Source organism: Cygnus atratus, chromosome 25 (genome assembly GCF_013377495.2).
Source record: "Cygnus atratus isolate AKBS03 ecotype Queensland, Australia chromosome 25, CAtr_DNAZoo_HiC_assembly, whole genome shotgun sequence".
Taxonomy (NCBI): Eukaryota; Metazoa; Chordata; class Aves; order Anseriformes; family Anatidae; genus Cygnus; species Cygnus atratus.
The window spans coordinates 5,213,596-5,231,046 of NC_066386.1; the positions used below are offsets into that span (position 1 = coordinate 5,213,596).

The 17,451-nt window shown below is 57.9% G+C and overlaps 3 protein-coding genes across 7 annotated transcripts; 2 read left to right on the forward strand and 1 right to left on the reverse strand.

Annotated features, from left to right (window-relative positions):
• Nucleotides 1-52: 52 nt before the first annotated feature.
• CCDC103 (coiled-coil domain containing 103) lies at nt 53-5,616 on the forward strand. 5 transcript variants are annotated; one of them, XM_035566913.2, is made up of 4 exons: nt 53-152; nt 750-998; nt 2,942-3,074; nt 4,958-5,616. In XM_035566913.2, the coding sequence occupies exons 2-4, from the start codon at nt 856-858 to the stop codon at nt 5,426-5,428; spliced, it is 747 nt and encodes a 248-aa protein (XP_035422806.1). In that variant the 5' UTR covers nt 53-152; nt 750-855; the 3' UTR covers nt 5,429-5,616. The 5 variants fall into 5 exon arrangements, with proteins under 5 accessions (XP_035422806.1, XP_035422807.2, XP_050571436.1 ...); XM_035566914.2 differs by having other exon boundaries at nt 63-138; XM_050715479.1 differs by having other exon boundaries at nt 84-164.
• Nucleotides 5,617-7,692: 2,076 nt separating this feature from the next.
• Nucleotides 7,693-8,937, forward strand: FAM187A (family with sequence similarity 187 member A). The gene has a single exon (XM_035566946.1). It carries the CDS (start codon nt 7,693-7,695, stop codon nt 8,935-8,937), a length of 1,245 nt encoding a protein of 414 aa, XP_035422839.1.
• Nucleotides 8,938-12,019: 3,082 nt separating this feature from the next.
• GFAP (glial fibrillary acidic protein) lies at nt 12,020-16,164 on the reverse strand. The gene is made up of 9 exons (XM_035566947.1): nt 15,701-16,164; nt 15,050-15,110; nt 14,751-14,846; nt 14,503-14,664; nt 13,646-13,771; nt 13,222-13,442; nt 13,005-13,048; nt 12,370-12,455; nt 12,020-12,061 (listed from the first exon to the last, which is right to left on the reverse strand). The coding sequence occupies exons 1-9, from the start codon at nt 16,162-16,164 to the stop codon at nt 12,020-12,022; spliced, it is 1,302 nt and encodes a 433-aa protein (XP_035422840.1).
• Nucleotides 16,165-17,451: the final 1,287 nt, after the last annotated feature.

Below are 17,451 nucleotides of genomic sequence, written 5' to 3' on the forward strand. Positions count from 1 at the left end.
CGGGGGGGTACCGGGGGCGCCGGGCCCGGTTCTGTCAGGCGCGGCCCGGGCAGCCCCGCCGGGGCCTGGCGCCACGCGGCCGGGCGCTATGGCAACGGGAGCGAGCTCGGCCGGGGCGGCGGGGCTGTCGCGACAGGAGTGAGGGTGGTGGGGTGCGCAGCCCGGTGGGACTGTCGTGACAGGAGCGAGGGTGCCGGGCTGCGTGGCCCAGCAAGGCTGTCGCGACAGGAGTGAGGGTGGCGGAGTGGCGGGGTGTGGTGCCCAGCGAGGCTGTCACGACAGGAGCAAGGGTGCTGGGGTGCGCAGCCCGGCGGGACTGTCGTGACAGGAGCGAGGGTGCCGGGCTGCGTGGCCCAGCAAGGCCATCGAGACAGGAGTGAGGGTGGCAGGGTGGAGGGGTGGTGGTGTGCAGTGCCCAATGAGGCTGTCGCGACAGGAGTGAGGGTGGGGGAGTGGCGGGGTGTAGTGCCCAACGAGGCTGCCGCGACAGGAGTGAGGGTGCTGGGGTGCGCAGTCTGGCAGGATTATCACGACAGGAGTGAGGGTGGCCGTGCATGCATCCCTGCACGGCTGTCGCAACAGGAGTGGGGTCCCCGTTGCTGTCAGTGTGCATGGTCTCATGGGGCTGTCATGATAGGAGTGGGGTCTCTGGGGCCAGCCACGAGCCTGGCAGGGATCTATTGCGACAGTAGCAGGGGGCATCGAGGTGCTCCACCAGGCTGTGGCAACAGGAGTCATTGCCCCCACAGCTGGCCACGTGCTGAGGCCGTCCAGTCGTGCCTGTCACGACAGGAGCTCCCTGCCCCCTCTGGGTGCCTCGTTACTGCACAGCCCCAGGCCGGCAACCGCAGGGCGATGGAGGCGGACGGAGCCCTCGACCTGGGCGCGCTGCACGAGGAGCTGCGGGCGGCACTGGCGGCCGATGAGAAGCACGCGAGGGAGAACAGCGCCAAGTTCCGCGCCGTGCGCCAGCGGGTCGCCTCCTACGAGGAGTTCAGGTCCGGCCGAGGGCTGGCCCCGCACGTGGCCATCCCCAGGACACCTTGAGGGAGGATTCGAATCGTTCCATACCCCGTGGGGATTCATTAGCGCCGTCAGCTGCGGTCCCGGGCCTTGGTACCAAGGGGGTCGTGTCATGTCTCTCTCTGCACCACAGAGGCTTCCCTTGGTGCCTGGTGCTCTGGACACGGCGCTGACGCAGCCCCCGGGGAGCAGTGGTGAATTTTTAGACCTCTTGCAATACAGATGTAAACTCACCACACGCTGATGGGGTCGCCCAGCTGCTTCTGAGCTCACACCTTGTTCCAAAGGGCTCCAAAAGGCACCCTTCGCTCCCGAGCTCCCTGTATGCGCTTTATGCCCTGGGTGGCTATGAGCATGGCTTGACGGTGCAGTAAACCTGGCTTCAGGGTTCCCAGGGTGCTTGAAAACTCTGTGGCCCCCGTGACACAAAGTGCTGATCTGACAGAACTGGTCTTGTTTAAAGTTGGCTGAAAAAATTGGCAGCTTAACTTCTGCCTGCTAAGATCTCAGCTGTCCCAGCCTAGAAGTCTCTTGCCAACTTGCTGTCACCAGCGTTGTGCCGAGTCCAAGGCACTGGTCTGTGGAAAACCGGCTACCCAAAGGCGTTGGGTTTACCCTGCTGCGATGCTTTCCCTGGTGCAGCGCAGACCCTGGCGGCCCCTCCTGACCTCCTGTCCTCCCCTCCCGCTTCTCCAGCCCCAGTCGGTGGTGGTGGTGTGGAAGGACAGGGCAGTGCGCATCCCCATGCACCCAGCTCGGCGCGTTCTTGCTCCCAAACCCATCATCGCCCTGTCCGAGGCAGTTTGGGAACAGATTTATGACCCGGGGATGCTCCCTGGAGGAGCAGTGCTCCTAATGCCCTCCTTGCACAAGTCCCCATCCCTTGACATATGCAGAAAGATCTGCAGACAGATCCAGGGCTCTGACCAGGCTTATCCAGGAGTGGAGCAAATTGCATTCACGGCCTCATCCTGCTGGAATTTGGTCACGCTATCGGATCTGTGAAAGGGAAAAAGTTTAAAATGGCATTTATGGCATTTTTTCCTGTTGCTTTCTCCCCAGTCCCTGTAAAAGGATTCCCTGCTGCAGTTTTGTCAGTGTAGCTGCTAGAGCACGATCAAAGATCACACTCCTGCTCAGTACAGAAAATCTGCAATGCAACTGTAGCGTTAGCAGCTAGAAGCCATCCGAGGGAGGCGGCAGAGCAGCTCCTCACTGTGGGTGCAGCATCTTCACCAGCAAAGGCTGCCGGTGTAGCAGCAGGGACCTGGACCCCTTCAAAGATCTCCCGCTGGTTGCTGTGAGGGCTGTGGGCTCAGATGTTCATCCCATGGGATGAGAAGAACGAAGTGAGCCACTGAGTCCTGGCTGCTGTAGGTAGTCGTAGGTATCAGTGTAATAAGATGCTGAATTCAAATGAATCCACAAACAAGTACCTGTCCAAGCTACAAAACAATCCTTAGGGCCTGTAGGAATGTAGGGTCTTTCCTGTGGAGGTCCCAAAGCCACAAAAGCTTCAGAGTACCATAAGAAAAAAGCAGGAGAAAAGAGTGTCCTGCCAGTTCCTTGGGCCCTGGCTCTGGCAGGCGCTGCTGGGTGGAACTGGCAGTGCCCTGCCCGTGTCAGGCAGGAACCGCGGTGCTCAACAGCAGTCCAGCCTGCAGGGCAATTCCTGCCTCGTTGGGCCTGATGGCTGGATTAATACAGAGCATGTGAGGAGGATGTGCCTGCCAAGTGTCCCATGTGCTGTATTTTCTTTTCCTCTGATCCCTCTCCGATGCTTCATGATCTTAAGTAAATGCTGGTCTTGTTTGCTATGTGTGGCACAAGCTCGGAAATGGTCTGCCTTGCAGGAGGCACTGCGGAGGAGTGCAGCCTCAAGGTTTTTGGTCTTCCGTCCCCTTCCTGTTGCCTGCAGGGACATCGTGCTGGCATCACACCTGAAGCCTCTAGAGAAAAAGGACAAAATGGGGAACAAGAGAAACGTGCTGTGGAACCCTTGTGCAGGCCACACGAAGGGCCAGCAAGCCGGTGACATGGAGATACCCCAGGTAAGGGAGACGCTTTCCGGGACTTTGTCCACATCTAAAAATTACTCCAAAATAATTTGAGTATTAGTTTAAAGCACAAGAATTATTCAGAATTATTTCTGCATGTGAACAAGCCCTCAAAATCCCCAGGAACACTGGAGTTAGATAACTGCAGGGCTCAGTCTTGGCCCCTGCTTTGTGGCTGGTAAGGGCGTGCACCAGCTGCTTCAAGGAAAGGCTGCTTCAACCCTGTGGGAATCTAGAACCAGCTGCACAGCGTCGGACCAGAGCTCCCAATACCCTGCCTCTGCCGGTGGCCAGTAACAGATTCTTGGGGAAGAGTGCCCTCCCTTGACCGCACTCCTCCAGCTGGCTGCAGTTTAGAGCCCGAGAGCCAGGCTGTGCATCTGGATCATCACGTTTAATAGATGCAGATAACGCATCTTCTGTGAATGCAGCCAATTCTTTTTCACCCCACGGTTTAATTATGCATGATACAGAAAAGTGCTATTTTGTTCTAAACCTGCTGCCTGATGAGTTCATTGGGTGCTCCCCTTAGTTCTTCGGTTGTGGGAAACGGTGACAAAACCTTTTATATCCAGGCCATTTGTGATTTGACTGATGTCTTTCCTGCCCCCTTCAGTGGACTTTTTCCAAGCTGGAGAGTCCTGGTTAGTTGAATGTCTTCTGGTATGGAAGGCGTTTTATACTTCCATTGCCTTTGTTTCCCTTCTCTTCTCTGGTGCTGGGTTTTCTCTTATGCATAAGAGGAGCCCAACTGCAGTCAGCATCCAAGGCTCAGGCACCCACTGGATTAATAGAGATATAAAACAATAATTCTGTTTTATTTTCAGTTGCTTTCCTATTAGCTCCCAATATTGGCTTTGCCATTTTGACTGCTGCTGAGAATGAGCTGATGTCTTCAAAAGAATATCTGTGGTGATTCCTGCTAGCCCAGTGACACGATGACAGGAGACTCACCTGCTTGATGCGAGTCTGTCACTGGACGTTTCCCTAGCCAGAGATGTTTTGCATGGATGTTTCTCACAAGCATTGCATGAATTTTTTGACAGTGAATTTCATTTGCCTGTTTATTATGACATCCTTTTGCAGCTCTTCTAGGCAGCTTTGTATTTGCTTGGAGTGAGCAGAGATCTCCCCAGAGCAAACTCTGTTCCTAATCCCATTAGTGCTTGGGCTCAGATCTCCAGGGCTTCTGCATTTTGTGTTTAGACACAGCCTGATGTTGCTGTGCCTTGTTCTCACTATCTGTATAAAAGCCTAAACATTTTAATCCTTCTTCAGTCTGTGCATCAGTTAAGTCAGCAGTGATGAGTTCAGCAGTTCAATTACATGTTGTATAAAACAGGATTTCCTTTTATCTGAGATGCCACATTGAGCTTGGCTCTCTCTTCTAGTCCGAGGCTTGTATGAATGCAGTATGTTACAAGACAGTATGTTAGAGTCATCAGTGTATTTTGTGGGTTTTATGCCCCTTATCTTTTATCTGCTCACCTGCTTGATTTGCCTCTTGATGCTTGAGATGGAGACAGGCTTTTGCTGAACTACCGCAGTTCCAGGAGAGTGTTTAGTGTGTTTGGTTCTGGTTAGGGCTTGGATTACTCCACTGATGGTCTGTGTTCATCTACGCTGTGTTTCAGGTCTCACCTATTCTTCCTTTATTTTTCTCTTAAGTCCTCTGTTTTCTTTTGGGCTTGATGAACCTGCTATTTCTTCATCTTTCTGCATGTTTTGATACCTCACAAGCTTTATGGAGCCCTTTGTGCTATCAAAGCCTGTATTAAAAGCATCTGTCAGACACACCCACAGACTGATGAGGGGGGAATAAAAATCATCAAGTGGGAACAAAACAGAAAGAACTTGACAATTATTTTTTCCTTCAGGAGCTGGATCAACTGCCTGGAACCTCTGCCGAATTTTACCGAGATTGGCGCAGATGCTTAAAAAGCGGAAAAGAAAAATACCAGCTTTTGCTTAAGCTCGAAGGGAAGGCCTTGGGCAGAATCTTTCAGGCTGACTTGGGTTTTGGCCTCCTGGGTGAATTCCTTGCTGTGCTGGCAGAGAACATCTGTCACGAAGACAGAGATGCTGTCCTTCAGATCTTACAGAGCCTTTCTGGCACCAAGCGCTTTGGGTTAAACGTGGATCTTCTGAGTGAGTCGGAGAAGGAGAGCACCAGGGATTTGTTTAGGAAGCTGCAGAGCATGAGCAGGGATTATTGGACCCCTGGCCACCTTAGTGGCCCAGCCAGCTGCAAACCAGAGAAGGAAATCCACCTCACAGACACCAGCTTGCAAAACGAAGCCGAGGAAAGGATAATGATGGAGCTGATGAAATGTTACCAAGTCAGCTGAAGGAGCAGAAGCAGCAGGGTCATGCAGAAGCAGAGTGGAAAAGATTCTTACGGCTTGGCTTTGGCATCAGATACTGTGTGAGACAGTTAAGAATAACTCAGATACTTCTGGAGCATTGCTGTACATTTCCCTGTACCTGGGAGCCACCCAGAGCAATAGTTCTGCCAAATAAAAGTTAGTTACAGAAAGGACTCTGTGTACGTTGTGATCTCTGGGGCAGAGTGTCCTCACAGGACAATTCTGTGAGAATCTCTTAGATGGGGAGAACAAACATGAGAAAGAAAAATTAGGCAGGCATTTATGAAGGAGAGGCCAAAATGCAAGTATTTCCTTCCTTTTTCCATCTCTGTCCATTGTCACTCAGGATTTAAGAAATGTAATCAGTGGCACTTCACGCTTAACCATACAGCCGCTGAAATTAGGCTGATGGGAGTGGAAATACTCTGCGAGGTGATATATCTGGGGTTGATCCAACATCTATTTTAAGTAGGCCATGGGGTAAATCTCTGAGATATTGCCCTATGATCTTGGACACTATATGGTTTGCCTAAAATCTACATAGATTTAAATTTAAAAGGAACTGACAAACATCAGTCCAACAAAGAGACTCTCCAGTGCTGCCAAATATTGTGTCCAAACTGACTGGCCTTTCTGTTTAGGCTGCAGGCTTCAGGAAGACTCTCATATTGTACAGCTCAGCACCTACCCACCAAGTTCACTTTTATTTCTGGTCTGGGAAGATCCTCAAGCTTCTCCCAAGTGTGCTGAGGAGCCCAGTGCATGTTACACTGCTCAGACTGCCTTGAATTCAGCTCAGAAACAACTACCAGGTCCATTTTGTTTGAAAACCCAGGTAGAGGAGAAAAAGGTAGAGTCATCCCTGGCTGACTACAACTCACCCTCTCCCACTGTCTCTGTAGAAACCACTAAGCCCCTAATTTCAGGCTTTGTGGCATCAACCATGGGGACACGTGTCCCTGCAATCTGCTGTAGGTGCCATTCCTTTGCATGACACTTGCAAACCTGATGGCTAACAGAAAGCCAAGCGCTGATATCTCAAACAAAACGGAAAGATCCTGGATGGTCCCATGGTCGGGATGCAGGATGTTGATGCAGGAGTGGCCCTGGTACGAAAGCCTGCGCTAGCTGCAGCTTCAGTTGTGGTGGGAACACCCCCAGTGCTTTCAGCAGTCCTGTGGCTCAGGGCTTGCACTCACATCCTATGTGAAGGATGGGAGCAGCCTGCTGCATCCCCACCACTTGGGGAAAAGCAAAATCCCTGTTATTTGGTGAGAAGACTCAGGAGAAATGAAATGCAGGCACAAGCACTGAGCTCCTCCTCGAAGGAGCGATTGTGTGAATGTCAGCAGGAGGAAGGGCTGTTGGACTGGCTGGAATCAGTTTCCCAAGTAGTCATGGTCTGATCAGGAAGTGCCAGAATCTAAACTGAAGGTCTGGCCAGAGTCAGTGGGGAGCAAATAACTCACCTCTACTGTAGGAGAGATGCATTTAAGCCTCCAGGGTTGGTTCCAGCATCAGCCAAGGCAAGGAGGATGTGAATGAAAAGCCTCCCTCGATCACTCCAAGAGGGGGAGTCTCAAACATTGCCTGTGTGGTGGGTCTTCAGCACACAAACACTTGGACAGCCAACAGGGAGGATACAGAAGTCTAAATACCGTGTTTGTCACCTCTGGTTCTGGGCTACAGAGGTCAGCTGCCGTCAGGGGAGGTTCTTCTCCATGATCACTGTGCTCAGAAGAGTCGGTGCAACCCTTAATGTTTACTTCTTTCAAGAAAACAGCAGCGGTTCCCTTCTTCCCACCATGCAGGCTGCATTTTGCCTCCACAGCCATGCTACACGAGCGATCTCTGCTCGTTGCCCAGCGGCACGGTGCGCTCTAGAGCAGCTGGAAACATTCTAGAGTCCACGTCCCTGACATGCAGGGACAGGGACAGGCCATGTCCCAGACAGGGACAGGCTGCCGCAGGGCAGGACAAACATTCTCTGCTGCAACAGCAGATGCTTGCAAGTGGTTCCCAGCAGCTGTTACTCTGGGATGAGAGATTTCGACTGCTGTTTGATCCCTGCTGTCAGCCACAGGCTGGGTGTCCACCTTCCAAAGTCTGTTACAAGCCCCATCCCTGGTGAGCAGGTGGTGTGTGTGCCCTGGTCCCTGCCTTGGTGCCGACACCTCCAACCCTGCGCCACACTGAGGACGTGGTGGCTGGGTTCATTCTGCTGACGGCAGAGGCTGCTGGGCGTGATGGAGACCGGGCTGCCAAGAGCTGTACTTCTCCTCTGCATGGTAGATGTGCTCCACTCTTTTGCGATTGAGGAGAAAGAAGATATATTCAAGCGAATGGTTTGTCCTGCTTTCCTGATGTTTGACAACGCCGCTTACCTGGCCGACATGACCTTTGAGCTCCCTTGCAACTGCAAGCCCGAGGAGGTCTCTAATGTCGTCTGGTACTTCCAGAAGACCATGGGAAGCAAGAAAACCACAGTCCTGACGGACTTTGCTGGCAACGTGGTTCTTGACTCGGGCCATATCCACGTGGGCAGCAACGTGCTGAAGCGTTTCAGCATCCGGATGTTCAGTCTCATCGTCTTCCGGGCCCAAGTGACGGACTCGGGCCTCTACCTGTGCGGCACTAAGAAAGGGGACTTCTTCTACGGCTACGACGTGGACGTGCAGCCAACTAAGCAGATCACGGTGGCTTTTGTGGACAGAGGCGAGCACGTCCAGGACGACTACACAGGGAAGCTCTTCAGCCTCTTCACCACCTTCTGGGACTGGACCAAATGCGACCGCTGCGGTGTGAGGGGCGAGCAGCGGCGGATCGGGCTGTGCTACATGCGGAGCGCCAAGCTGCACCCCCGCTACCGCACTGCCCTGCCCAACGTCACCTCCTGCGGCTCCAGGGCCGTCTCCATGCGTCTTCAGCGCCACGGCCGCCGCTGGAGGCCCGAGGTGGCCATCCGAAGCTGCCTGGCCCCCTGCGTGAAGGAGCAGGACCCCCAGGAAGGGGTGCAGGCCATCTCCAACGTAATTTACAAGCTGGGCCAGAAGCCCTGGCTGCCCCACGTCCCCACGCAGTTCCACAAGCATCCAGTAGGAAGAGATCTGATCATCGCCTGCCCAGGAGCCCGGCCCGAGCACGCCGTGGCCTGGGACAAGGACTCTGTCCGGCTCTACCGCTCCCACTTCCTCGTGGGTGTCAACCAGAGCATGCGGGTCTTCATCGACCACGGAAACCACCTGCACATCCAGCGGGTCCAGTTCAGTGACGGAGGCACCTACTTCTGCTGGCGGGAGGGCCAGCTGGTGGCCGGCTTCCGGCTCAGCGTGGGCCACCAGCGCCAGCGCAGGCGGACGCTCGACGATCCCGAGACGATCTATGCCATCAAGGCCATCAGCACGAGCTACGTCCTCATCAGCGCCATCTTCGTCAGCATCCACGTGTGCCGCTGCTGCTGGCAGGTGTTCAGGTGTCCCGTGAGGAAGTAGCATCCCCATGCAGCCCCAACAGGTCACTCCTACACCTCTGACCATTATTTCATGAGAAATTTATAATGTTTTGACTATTAGAAATAAACGGGATCGAAATGCTGCCAGCACCCGCTCATCCTCCATTTTGGGTTGAGAGTGCAGCAGTGAGGACTGAGATGGAAAAGTCCCTGTGCTGCTGGGCAGTACGGCTTGGTGGGACAGGAGGGGATTTCACACCACCACGGGCTGTTTCTGGCCCCTTATGCAGGTTTGCAGTAGGCTTTTAAGCTCAATATAATCCTTTTTGAATAAATTCTTGGAGTTGTTGCAGTATTTTCTTGCCAAGCACTACAGAGTTCTCAATCCACATCAGTGATTTATTAGGGCTGTTTTTCTAAGAGTCCACTGTAGTCCACCAAACTGTTTTACTCCAATTAATTCTGGCTTTTCTTAGATTTTTTTTTTTTTTAGTTCTTTTCATTGCTGAAAACTTCGACTGCCAACATTTCAAAACATCCAGTGTTTGTTTGAGATCCTTAGCTGGAGCAAACCTGTCTTTAAAAATTTGAGTTTAAACATTTATACTTTTGAAGGAAAAAAAATCCAAATGAAAACAGAGGATATCTTTAGAAATTTTCCTGTTTGTGTTTTGGTTTTGGTGGTGGTGGTTTGATGTTTGAATTTGCCCAACTCAGCATGGACCTGTGAGATATTTGGCTTTTTATTAGCCGTTATTTATGTGTTGCAAAAGATGTCCTCCAAAGAGGATTGCATCTGTGCAGCGTTTAGGTGGCCTCTTGTTTGCTCCTCAGCGTAGAGCACGACTTCTCTGCTGGGCTCATCTCTGGTCCTTTTCCCAAGGAGGTGACCTGAGGACTTCAGCTTTCCCCGGAGAAGCCAGCTGTCCGGGTGGCCAGGCAGCACTAAGGGTCTCGTAGTGCTCAGCCCCTGGGCTGCTTTCCTGGTGTGCAGGGTCTCGTGGCACCCTCTTTGGTGGCTATATCCAGCCTACATGCACTGGCCACATCCTTCCACCCAGGGCCAGGCTGGGGCTCCCAAATTCCCAATGCCCCCCTCTAATCCCCACTCACCCACAGCATTTCCTGCTGCTTGCCAACACAACCCATCCTCACCAGCCCTTCACGAGGTCATTAGGAATTAACCACTGGTCCTCAGAGATACAGCCGGCACCTGAGGCTCCCCAGGAGTGGCAGCCTGGGTTCACGCTGGGTTTGCTGCTGAAGACCCCAGAACAGGTCTGTGCTTCCCCTCCCTCCCTCTAGGGAAGGGGATCTCTCCTGCCACACTGCTGGCTTTGGGGGTTATTCCTCCACCATCCCACAAGCCCTTGCATGTGTTCAAACCACAAATGGCCAAATGTGTTGGCCCTGGGGTTCAGGACTGAGCCTTCGTCCCCCCACAAGGAAGCTGCCAGCAGTGGGTTTGGGCTCCCAAAGGACCCCTCTGCCCTGGCTAATCCCAAATAACCCATGGCACTGGCAGCTTGTCCTGTGGCTGGGGCAGGGGCTGGCGCAGAGAGGCAGCTTGCAGTACAACCATCGAAGTAGCACTTGTGTAAGCTTTATTTCTCATCTCGTGCTGCCGCAGACATTAGGACATTAATTTTTCACAGAGCTGGGAGACACAGCAGACAAAGGGGGTAAGGGAGGATGGCAACTGAGTAGCATTCCGTGTGCTCATCCCTACGGGCTTATGGGGTACGAGAAGCGCTGCTGGGTGGTTGCTCCTATGTTAGGTGGCAGTGGGGCAGGTTTTGCTCCTGGTAGTGGTTAAATTAAAGGTTGGGGATGGGGGCTGTGGGTGAGCACTGGGCTGGGTGATGGCCCCAACTGGGTGGCATGTGCTGGTCTGGGCATGGGAAGCAAGGGAGGACGCATGGGGGTCAAGGCCACATGGAGCCCCGGGACAGGGAATTTCTGCCAAGCCCCTCTCATGCAGGAGCTGGGCTCAGGCTCCTGCATGGCCAGGGCTTGACCCAGGCAGCCCTGGCTCGCTGTGGTGGTGGGACTCATACTGCGAGCTGGTTGGGACAGGGAGAACAGGGAGGGCTGCCTGTCCTCCCCCAGAACTCCTGGGTCACAGGAGGCACCTCCTGCTCTGAGAGCACCCATGGGTGCCCCAACACCCTCCTCCTCCTCCTTCTCCTCTTCCTCTTCCTTCTCCTCCTCCCGCTGTCCTCACTCCCCTCATCTCCACTTTCACCTGCATGGGAACCCCCCAGGTGAGGGGCCAAGCACACAGCTGTGGGTCCCCCATGGCCACGAGCCCCTCGGGACTGTTTCCTCCACCGTGCTGATGGGGGCACCTTGGTGGGGGCACCCACTCGGGGCTGGGACAGCCCCATGGCTCTGTGTCCTGGAAAACTGAATGAGGCCACCCAGCCTGCTGTGCCCATCACTACTCCAGCCCCACAGCCCCCCCACACCCACAGGCACCCCTCATTATCTCCACTCCATCACGCTTTCACACCATCCCAGCAGAACCCTGCCTCCCTGTGCGGCTCCATCCCCCTCTTCCTCCTGCCCGTGCCTCTTGGCTAAGCCCACCCAATGCTCAGGGATGGGAAAACGCCCCTGGCCAGCTGGTACCTTGCCCCCTCCAGCCCCCCTGGCATGCTCAGGGCCTGGACACAGGGGCAGATCCAGGGCGGCCTCCTGGACCAGAGAGTGGGCAGTGGGGTGGGATGCAGGGAGAGATGCTCTTTGCACCATTGCCTTTTCCAACTGGCATGCAGAGATCGAAACAGGATGGACTTCCTTAACAGACATCGGCGAGCCAGAGACCCAGGTCGCATGCTTGGCATGGACCCCAAAATGCCAGCTCTGCTGTGCTGTGGGACTGGGCTCTGCCCAGTACCGCTCACCTCCCCCGTGTCTCCAGTCCCCTCCCCACGCAGCGCCCGGCCCCAAGCAGGGGGTCCAGGGGTGGTGGGAGAGGTGAGGGTGGGCAGGAGGGAGGTGCCCCCTGGAGCATCCCCACCTCATCCCGCAGCTCCCGCCCGGTCACCGGGGTCCCTCGCAGCATCAGACAGCACCTACGGGGCTACGGCTACAAGCGCGGCTGCTGCGGCTTGCCCGCTCTATGCCACCTCCTTGTGCTCCTGCTTGGACTCCTTGATCACCTGGAGGCAGAGGGAGAGGGACTGTCACCCCAGCTCCGGCCCTCCTCCCCTCCTGAGCCTTCCTGGGCTCTGAACAACCTTAGGGACAGGGACAGGGATGGGGACAGGGATGAGGATAGTTTTCGCTAAGAGCTGCCAGGCTCAGCTCCACCATGGTCTGGAGCCACCGGGCTCCCTGCCCAGGCTGCTCATGGGGCTGAGGGATGGTGGCCCCACCTGCGTGATGAGCATCCCCCTTGGGGGATACCCTGCAGGGAGGCAGGGATGGAGGGGAAGCAGCGTGGGAGGCATGGATGAGGACTTCCCACCTCTCCATCTCTGGTCTCCACAGTTTTGACCACGATGGTCCTCTTCAGGTGAGCTTCCGACAGGGATTTGGTGTCCAGGCTGGTCTCTGGGGGACGCAGGCAGGACACAGCAGTGACTCAGTGTCCTGCATGTGGCCCCTCTACCCATGCACAAGTGGGGGGGCCCAAAGGGAACATGCTGGGCAGGAAAACCCCAATCCATGGCAGTGAGCAGCCCTGGGGACGTGATCAGCCTCAGGGACACAGATGGTCCTGGGGACATGGTTGGCACTGGGGACAGGACTGGTCTTGGCAATATGTTTGGGCTTCGGGATGTGGATAGCTTTGGGATGTGGTTGGCCTTGGCGACAGGTTTGACCCTGGGGGGACAGTTGGCATGGGGGACGTGGTTGGCCTTGGGGATGCAGCCATGGCACACTCCTCCCCTCCATCCTGGGGGACCCCCGTGGCACAGGGACCTGGCAGCAGGTTGGTGCCAGGGACAAGACCCTGGAGTCCTCGTTCCTTGAGATTCGGAGGAAAACGTCCCACTCCTTCTGGATGGGGCAGGGCTGGCCAGGATGACACCTCCTTCCACGGAGCCCCCAGGCCCTCCCGGCCTCATACCCCACTCACAGCACCACCATCCTGCCCACCTCGGATCTGCAGGTTGGAGAAGGTCTGCACAGGGATGGTGATCCTGCGGGAGCAAGGGGGGCGTCGGGGAGAGCAGCAGGTCCCCACCGCCCCACACAGCATCTCTGCTCTGCCCAGGGCTGGGGCAGGAGGGCTGGGGGCTGCTCCCCACCCCCAGAGGGACCAGGAGTACGTGGGGATGGTTCGGGGCAGGATGAGGCCCTGCTCTGCCATCACCTGCTCTCCTCGCCCTCCAGCAGCTTGCGGTACGTGGCGATCTCGATGTCGAGGGCCAGCTTGACGTTGAGCAGGTCCTGGTACTCCTGCAGGTGCCGCGCCATCTCCTCCTTGAGGCTGCGGATGTCCTCCTCCAGCCGCACCACCGTGTCCTGGTAGCCGGCGGTCTCCAGCGCGTAGCGCTCCTCCAGCTCCCGCAGCTGCCTCTCCAGGGACTCGTTCTGGGGGCCGTGAGGGGACGCAGTGCCCTCAGCAGCCGCCTCCTTCCAGGAGCGAGGGGCTCCCCACGGTACCCACCCAGCTCCCACCCCTGGCCACTGCCTGTGCCCCCAGCCCCGGGCAGAGCTCCCCAGCAGCATCCCTGTGGTGGTGGCCCCTGCCCGAGGCCATGTCCCCCTCTTTTCCCCCCCCGGCTGGCACCTACCGAACCCCGCAGGGCCTCCAGGTCGCAGGTGAGGGCCTGGAGCTGACGCCGGTACTCGTTGGCCTCCTGCTTGGCCACGCGCAGGGCCTCCGCATGCCGGGCGGCTGCGTCCGTCAGGTCTGTGAACTGGGGGGGGGGATGGGACATGCCATGGGGCAGGGGCATGGGGCAGGGACGGCATCCTTGTAGCACGTGGCACGGGGACACGACCCTGCTCTCCTCCACGGGAGGGGCATGGCCCCAGTGGCACGTGCCAGGGGGACCTGTCCCTGCTCCCACAGGAGGGATGTGGCCACAATGACATGGGAGAAGGGGGAATGTCCCTTCTCCTGCAGAGTGGTGGGACAGTGCAGGTGGGGCATGTCCCCCATGCCATGTGCCACTGGGGACATGTCCCTGCTACCATGGGATGACGGGACAGTGGGTGTGGGGCACACCCCTGATGGCACCTCATGGAGGCATGTCCCTGGTCCCTTGGGGTGATGGGATGGTGGACGTGGGACGCATCCCTGATGGGAGGTGTTACAGGGGACATGTCCCTGCTTTTGCAAGAGGGAGGGATGGTGGTGTGGGATGTCACTGGGGACACGTCGCTGCTCCTATGAGACAGTGCCCGTGGGACCCGTCACTGCAAACACCTCTCTAGGGACTGTGACTCACCAACGAGGACATATCCCTGCTCCCCCAGGGCCCAAACCAGGACACGGGACATCAGCGGGGACAGCAGGGATGCCAACCCCCCAGTGCCACCACCCTGCAGAGTCACCCAGCCCCGGGAGAGGCTGACCCCCTCTCCATGAAGGTGACATCCCGGGAGGGGGATGGCACCTGCCCGGCAGCCAGGTCCCACCCCGCACCTTGGACTTGTACCACTCCTCAGTCTCCTGCATGTTGCTGGCGGCCATAGCCTCGTACTGGGTGCGGATGTCACGCAGGGCGGCCGTCAGGTCCGGCTTGCTGGTGTCCACCTCGACGTGCACCCGGTGCCGGGCCAGCTGCTCCTGCAGCTCCCGCAGCTCCTGCGGGGCACCGGGGGTCAGCACGGAGCCCCCTCCCCATCCCCGGTTCCCCCATGGTGTGGTAGTGGTGTCAGTGGTGGCATTACCTCCTCGTGCACCTTCCTGAGGAAGGCCAGCTCATCCTGCAGGGACCCCACGCGGCGCTCCAGGTCGAGGCGAGCCAGGGCGGCGGCATCGACGTCCTGCCACCGTGTAGAACAGGACAGGAGGGAAGGTCCCCAGGATGGGCTCAGGGCACTGCACCCCCCACCCCTCAGCCCCACTTGTCCCCATCCCAGCCCTGCCTGGTCCCACCAGGAGCCCCAGTGCTGGGGGGTGCTGAGCCCGGCCCCGCTCATGCCCCGGGGCTGGCAGCATGCGGACAGGATCCAGTCCTTGCCCTCACCTGTCTGTATGCAGCCAGGGTGCTCTCGGCCTCCAGCCGCAGGGTCACCTCCTCCTGCAGCCTGCAGTGTCGCAGAGAGGCACTGTTACTCGTTGGGCACCATTACTTGTCGGGCACCATTACTCGTTACTTGCAGTGGCCACTTGCAGCTCAGCCCCGTGGATGCACCACCCTTGGGTCCCTGCAGCACCGTGGTGCTGCCTGTGCCCACCCCGCCGTCCTCCTGCCCCGTCCCCATGTCCCCCACGCCACACACATGTCCCTCACGCCACACACATGTCCCTCACATTTCACCCTGTGCCACACATGCTCCCTGCACGTGGCCATCCCAGCCCTGCACCCCCAGCACGTTCCCTGTGCCCTCATCCCCACCGCCTGTGCCCAGAGCCCTGCCAGCCCCCAGCTCAGCCCGTGTCCCATGGAGTCACTGTTCTCAGCCCCGTCACCAGCCTGGGGACAGCCTGATCTCCTCCTGGGGTCAGCCCGATCCCCTCCTGGGGTCACCCTGGTCCCCTTCACTGCCTGGTCCCCAGGGCGCCCCTGGTCCTGGTGGCCACCCTGACTCCTGTGGACACCCTGGTCCTTGTAACCATCACGGTTCCAGTCACCGCCCTGGCCCCCAGGACAACCCCAAGCAGGGCAGCACCTTACTTTTGCCGAAGGTTTCCGAGGTCCTCAGCCAGGTTGTCCCTCTCGATCTCCACGCGGGCCTTGGCGGTGGCCAGCTGCTCCACGTGGCGCCGCAGGTCGCGCAGCTCCTCCTGGTAGACGTCGGCCAGGTGCGAAGGCTCCTGGTCCCGCACCTGGTTCAGCTCCAGCACCAGCATCTTGTTCTGCTGCTCCAGGAGCCGAACCTTCTCGATGTAGCTGGCGAAGCGGTCGTTGAGCTCCATCATCTCCACCTTCTCGTTGGTGCGCGTCTCCCTGAACTCCGAGTTGAGCGCCTCGGCCAGCGAGAAGTCCATCCTGCCCGGCCCGGGGCGGGCGGCCCAGCGGAGGCCCGGCTGCGAGCTGAAGATGCGGGGCCGGCCCGGGGGGCTGGTGGGGAGCCCCCGGCGTGCCGAGGCGGCCGAGCCGAAGCGGCGGCCGTAGGAGGACAGCCGCTGGCTCTCCATGCCAAGGGCTGGGCACGGTGTGTCCCAGCCCTGGGGGTTTTATGGAGTGTGGGGGCTCCCACCCCTGCCAGCCGCCCCCGGCACTGGCCGCGGGCCAAGGAGCCACAGGGCGAGCACAAAAGCCGGCCTTTGTGGCGCCCGGCAGGGACGGATGAGCCCTGGCAGACAGCCCGGGCGTCACGGCAAGGCCCCCGGCCCCCTGCCTGGATCCCACCACCCCGGGGTTTACCCCACACTCCCATGGGCACTGCCAGCATCCGGGGCAGGAGGCAGAGCGGGACCATGGCCATAGGCACCCGTGGGGCGCTGTGGGTGCCGAGTGAGGTGCTGTGGGGCACCGTTGGTGCTTGGAGCAATGCCAGGGGCACTGTGGGTGCTGGCCGGGAGCCGTTTCAGAGGGTGCCCACTGCAAGGGCACGGGGTGTCCCTGCGCCCTGGGTCCTGTCCCCACAGCCACTGGCCCCAGCTGTGTCTCCAGGTGTTCAACGGGCTGAGGGGTGTATTGCACAGCTGCACACACATCCTCGTACAAACGTGTCCATGCACACCCACATGCACAAAGGCGCAGCCACATGTGCACGCCTGTGAAAGCCTTTTCAGGACATGGATGTGCACACAGCCATGAAAAGGCATCCACATGCACGCACAACCCCCCTCACCTGGGCACCTACAGATGTGCACACGCATGTCTATCCATGGCCAGGCACACGTGCACAGGGGTGCACCTGCACGTCCACCCCCATAAGTACACACATGCCACGTGCAGTGTAGCTACACATATGCATGACTCCCCTTGCACGTGTGCAATGGTGTACACAGATACACACGTGCTGCTTCCCTGAACACGCGTGCATGTTGCACACCCTTAGCAGTGCACACGTGCATTGATCCTCCCAAGCACACGTACACAGTGTGCAGTGCAGGCATGCACATGCATGGCCATGTGCACATACGTGTGTGCACAAGCACGTGCACGCCCACCAGGCCGTACACACACACACACACACACACACACATCCATGCTCACACTGCTTGTGCTGACCCCCAGGACAGGCCCTGGCTGAGCACCCAGGCGCCACAGCCCCGTTCCCCACGGCTGCGGCACCCCGCGGGACGCCTGGCAGCGCAGGTAGGCTGCTAATTAAAGCTGCTTTTAATTAGCCATCTGAAGCCTCCCAAGTCCGTTCCAGCCCAGTGGGGCTGTAAGGGCGCTGGGCAGTGCCTGCCCCTCGCTGGGGCCTGCCTGGGGCTCAGGGCGCTGTGTCCTGCTCCCAGCCCCGGGCCTGA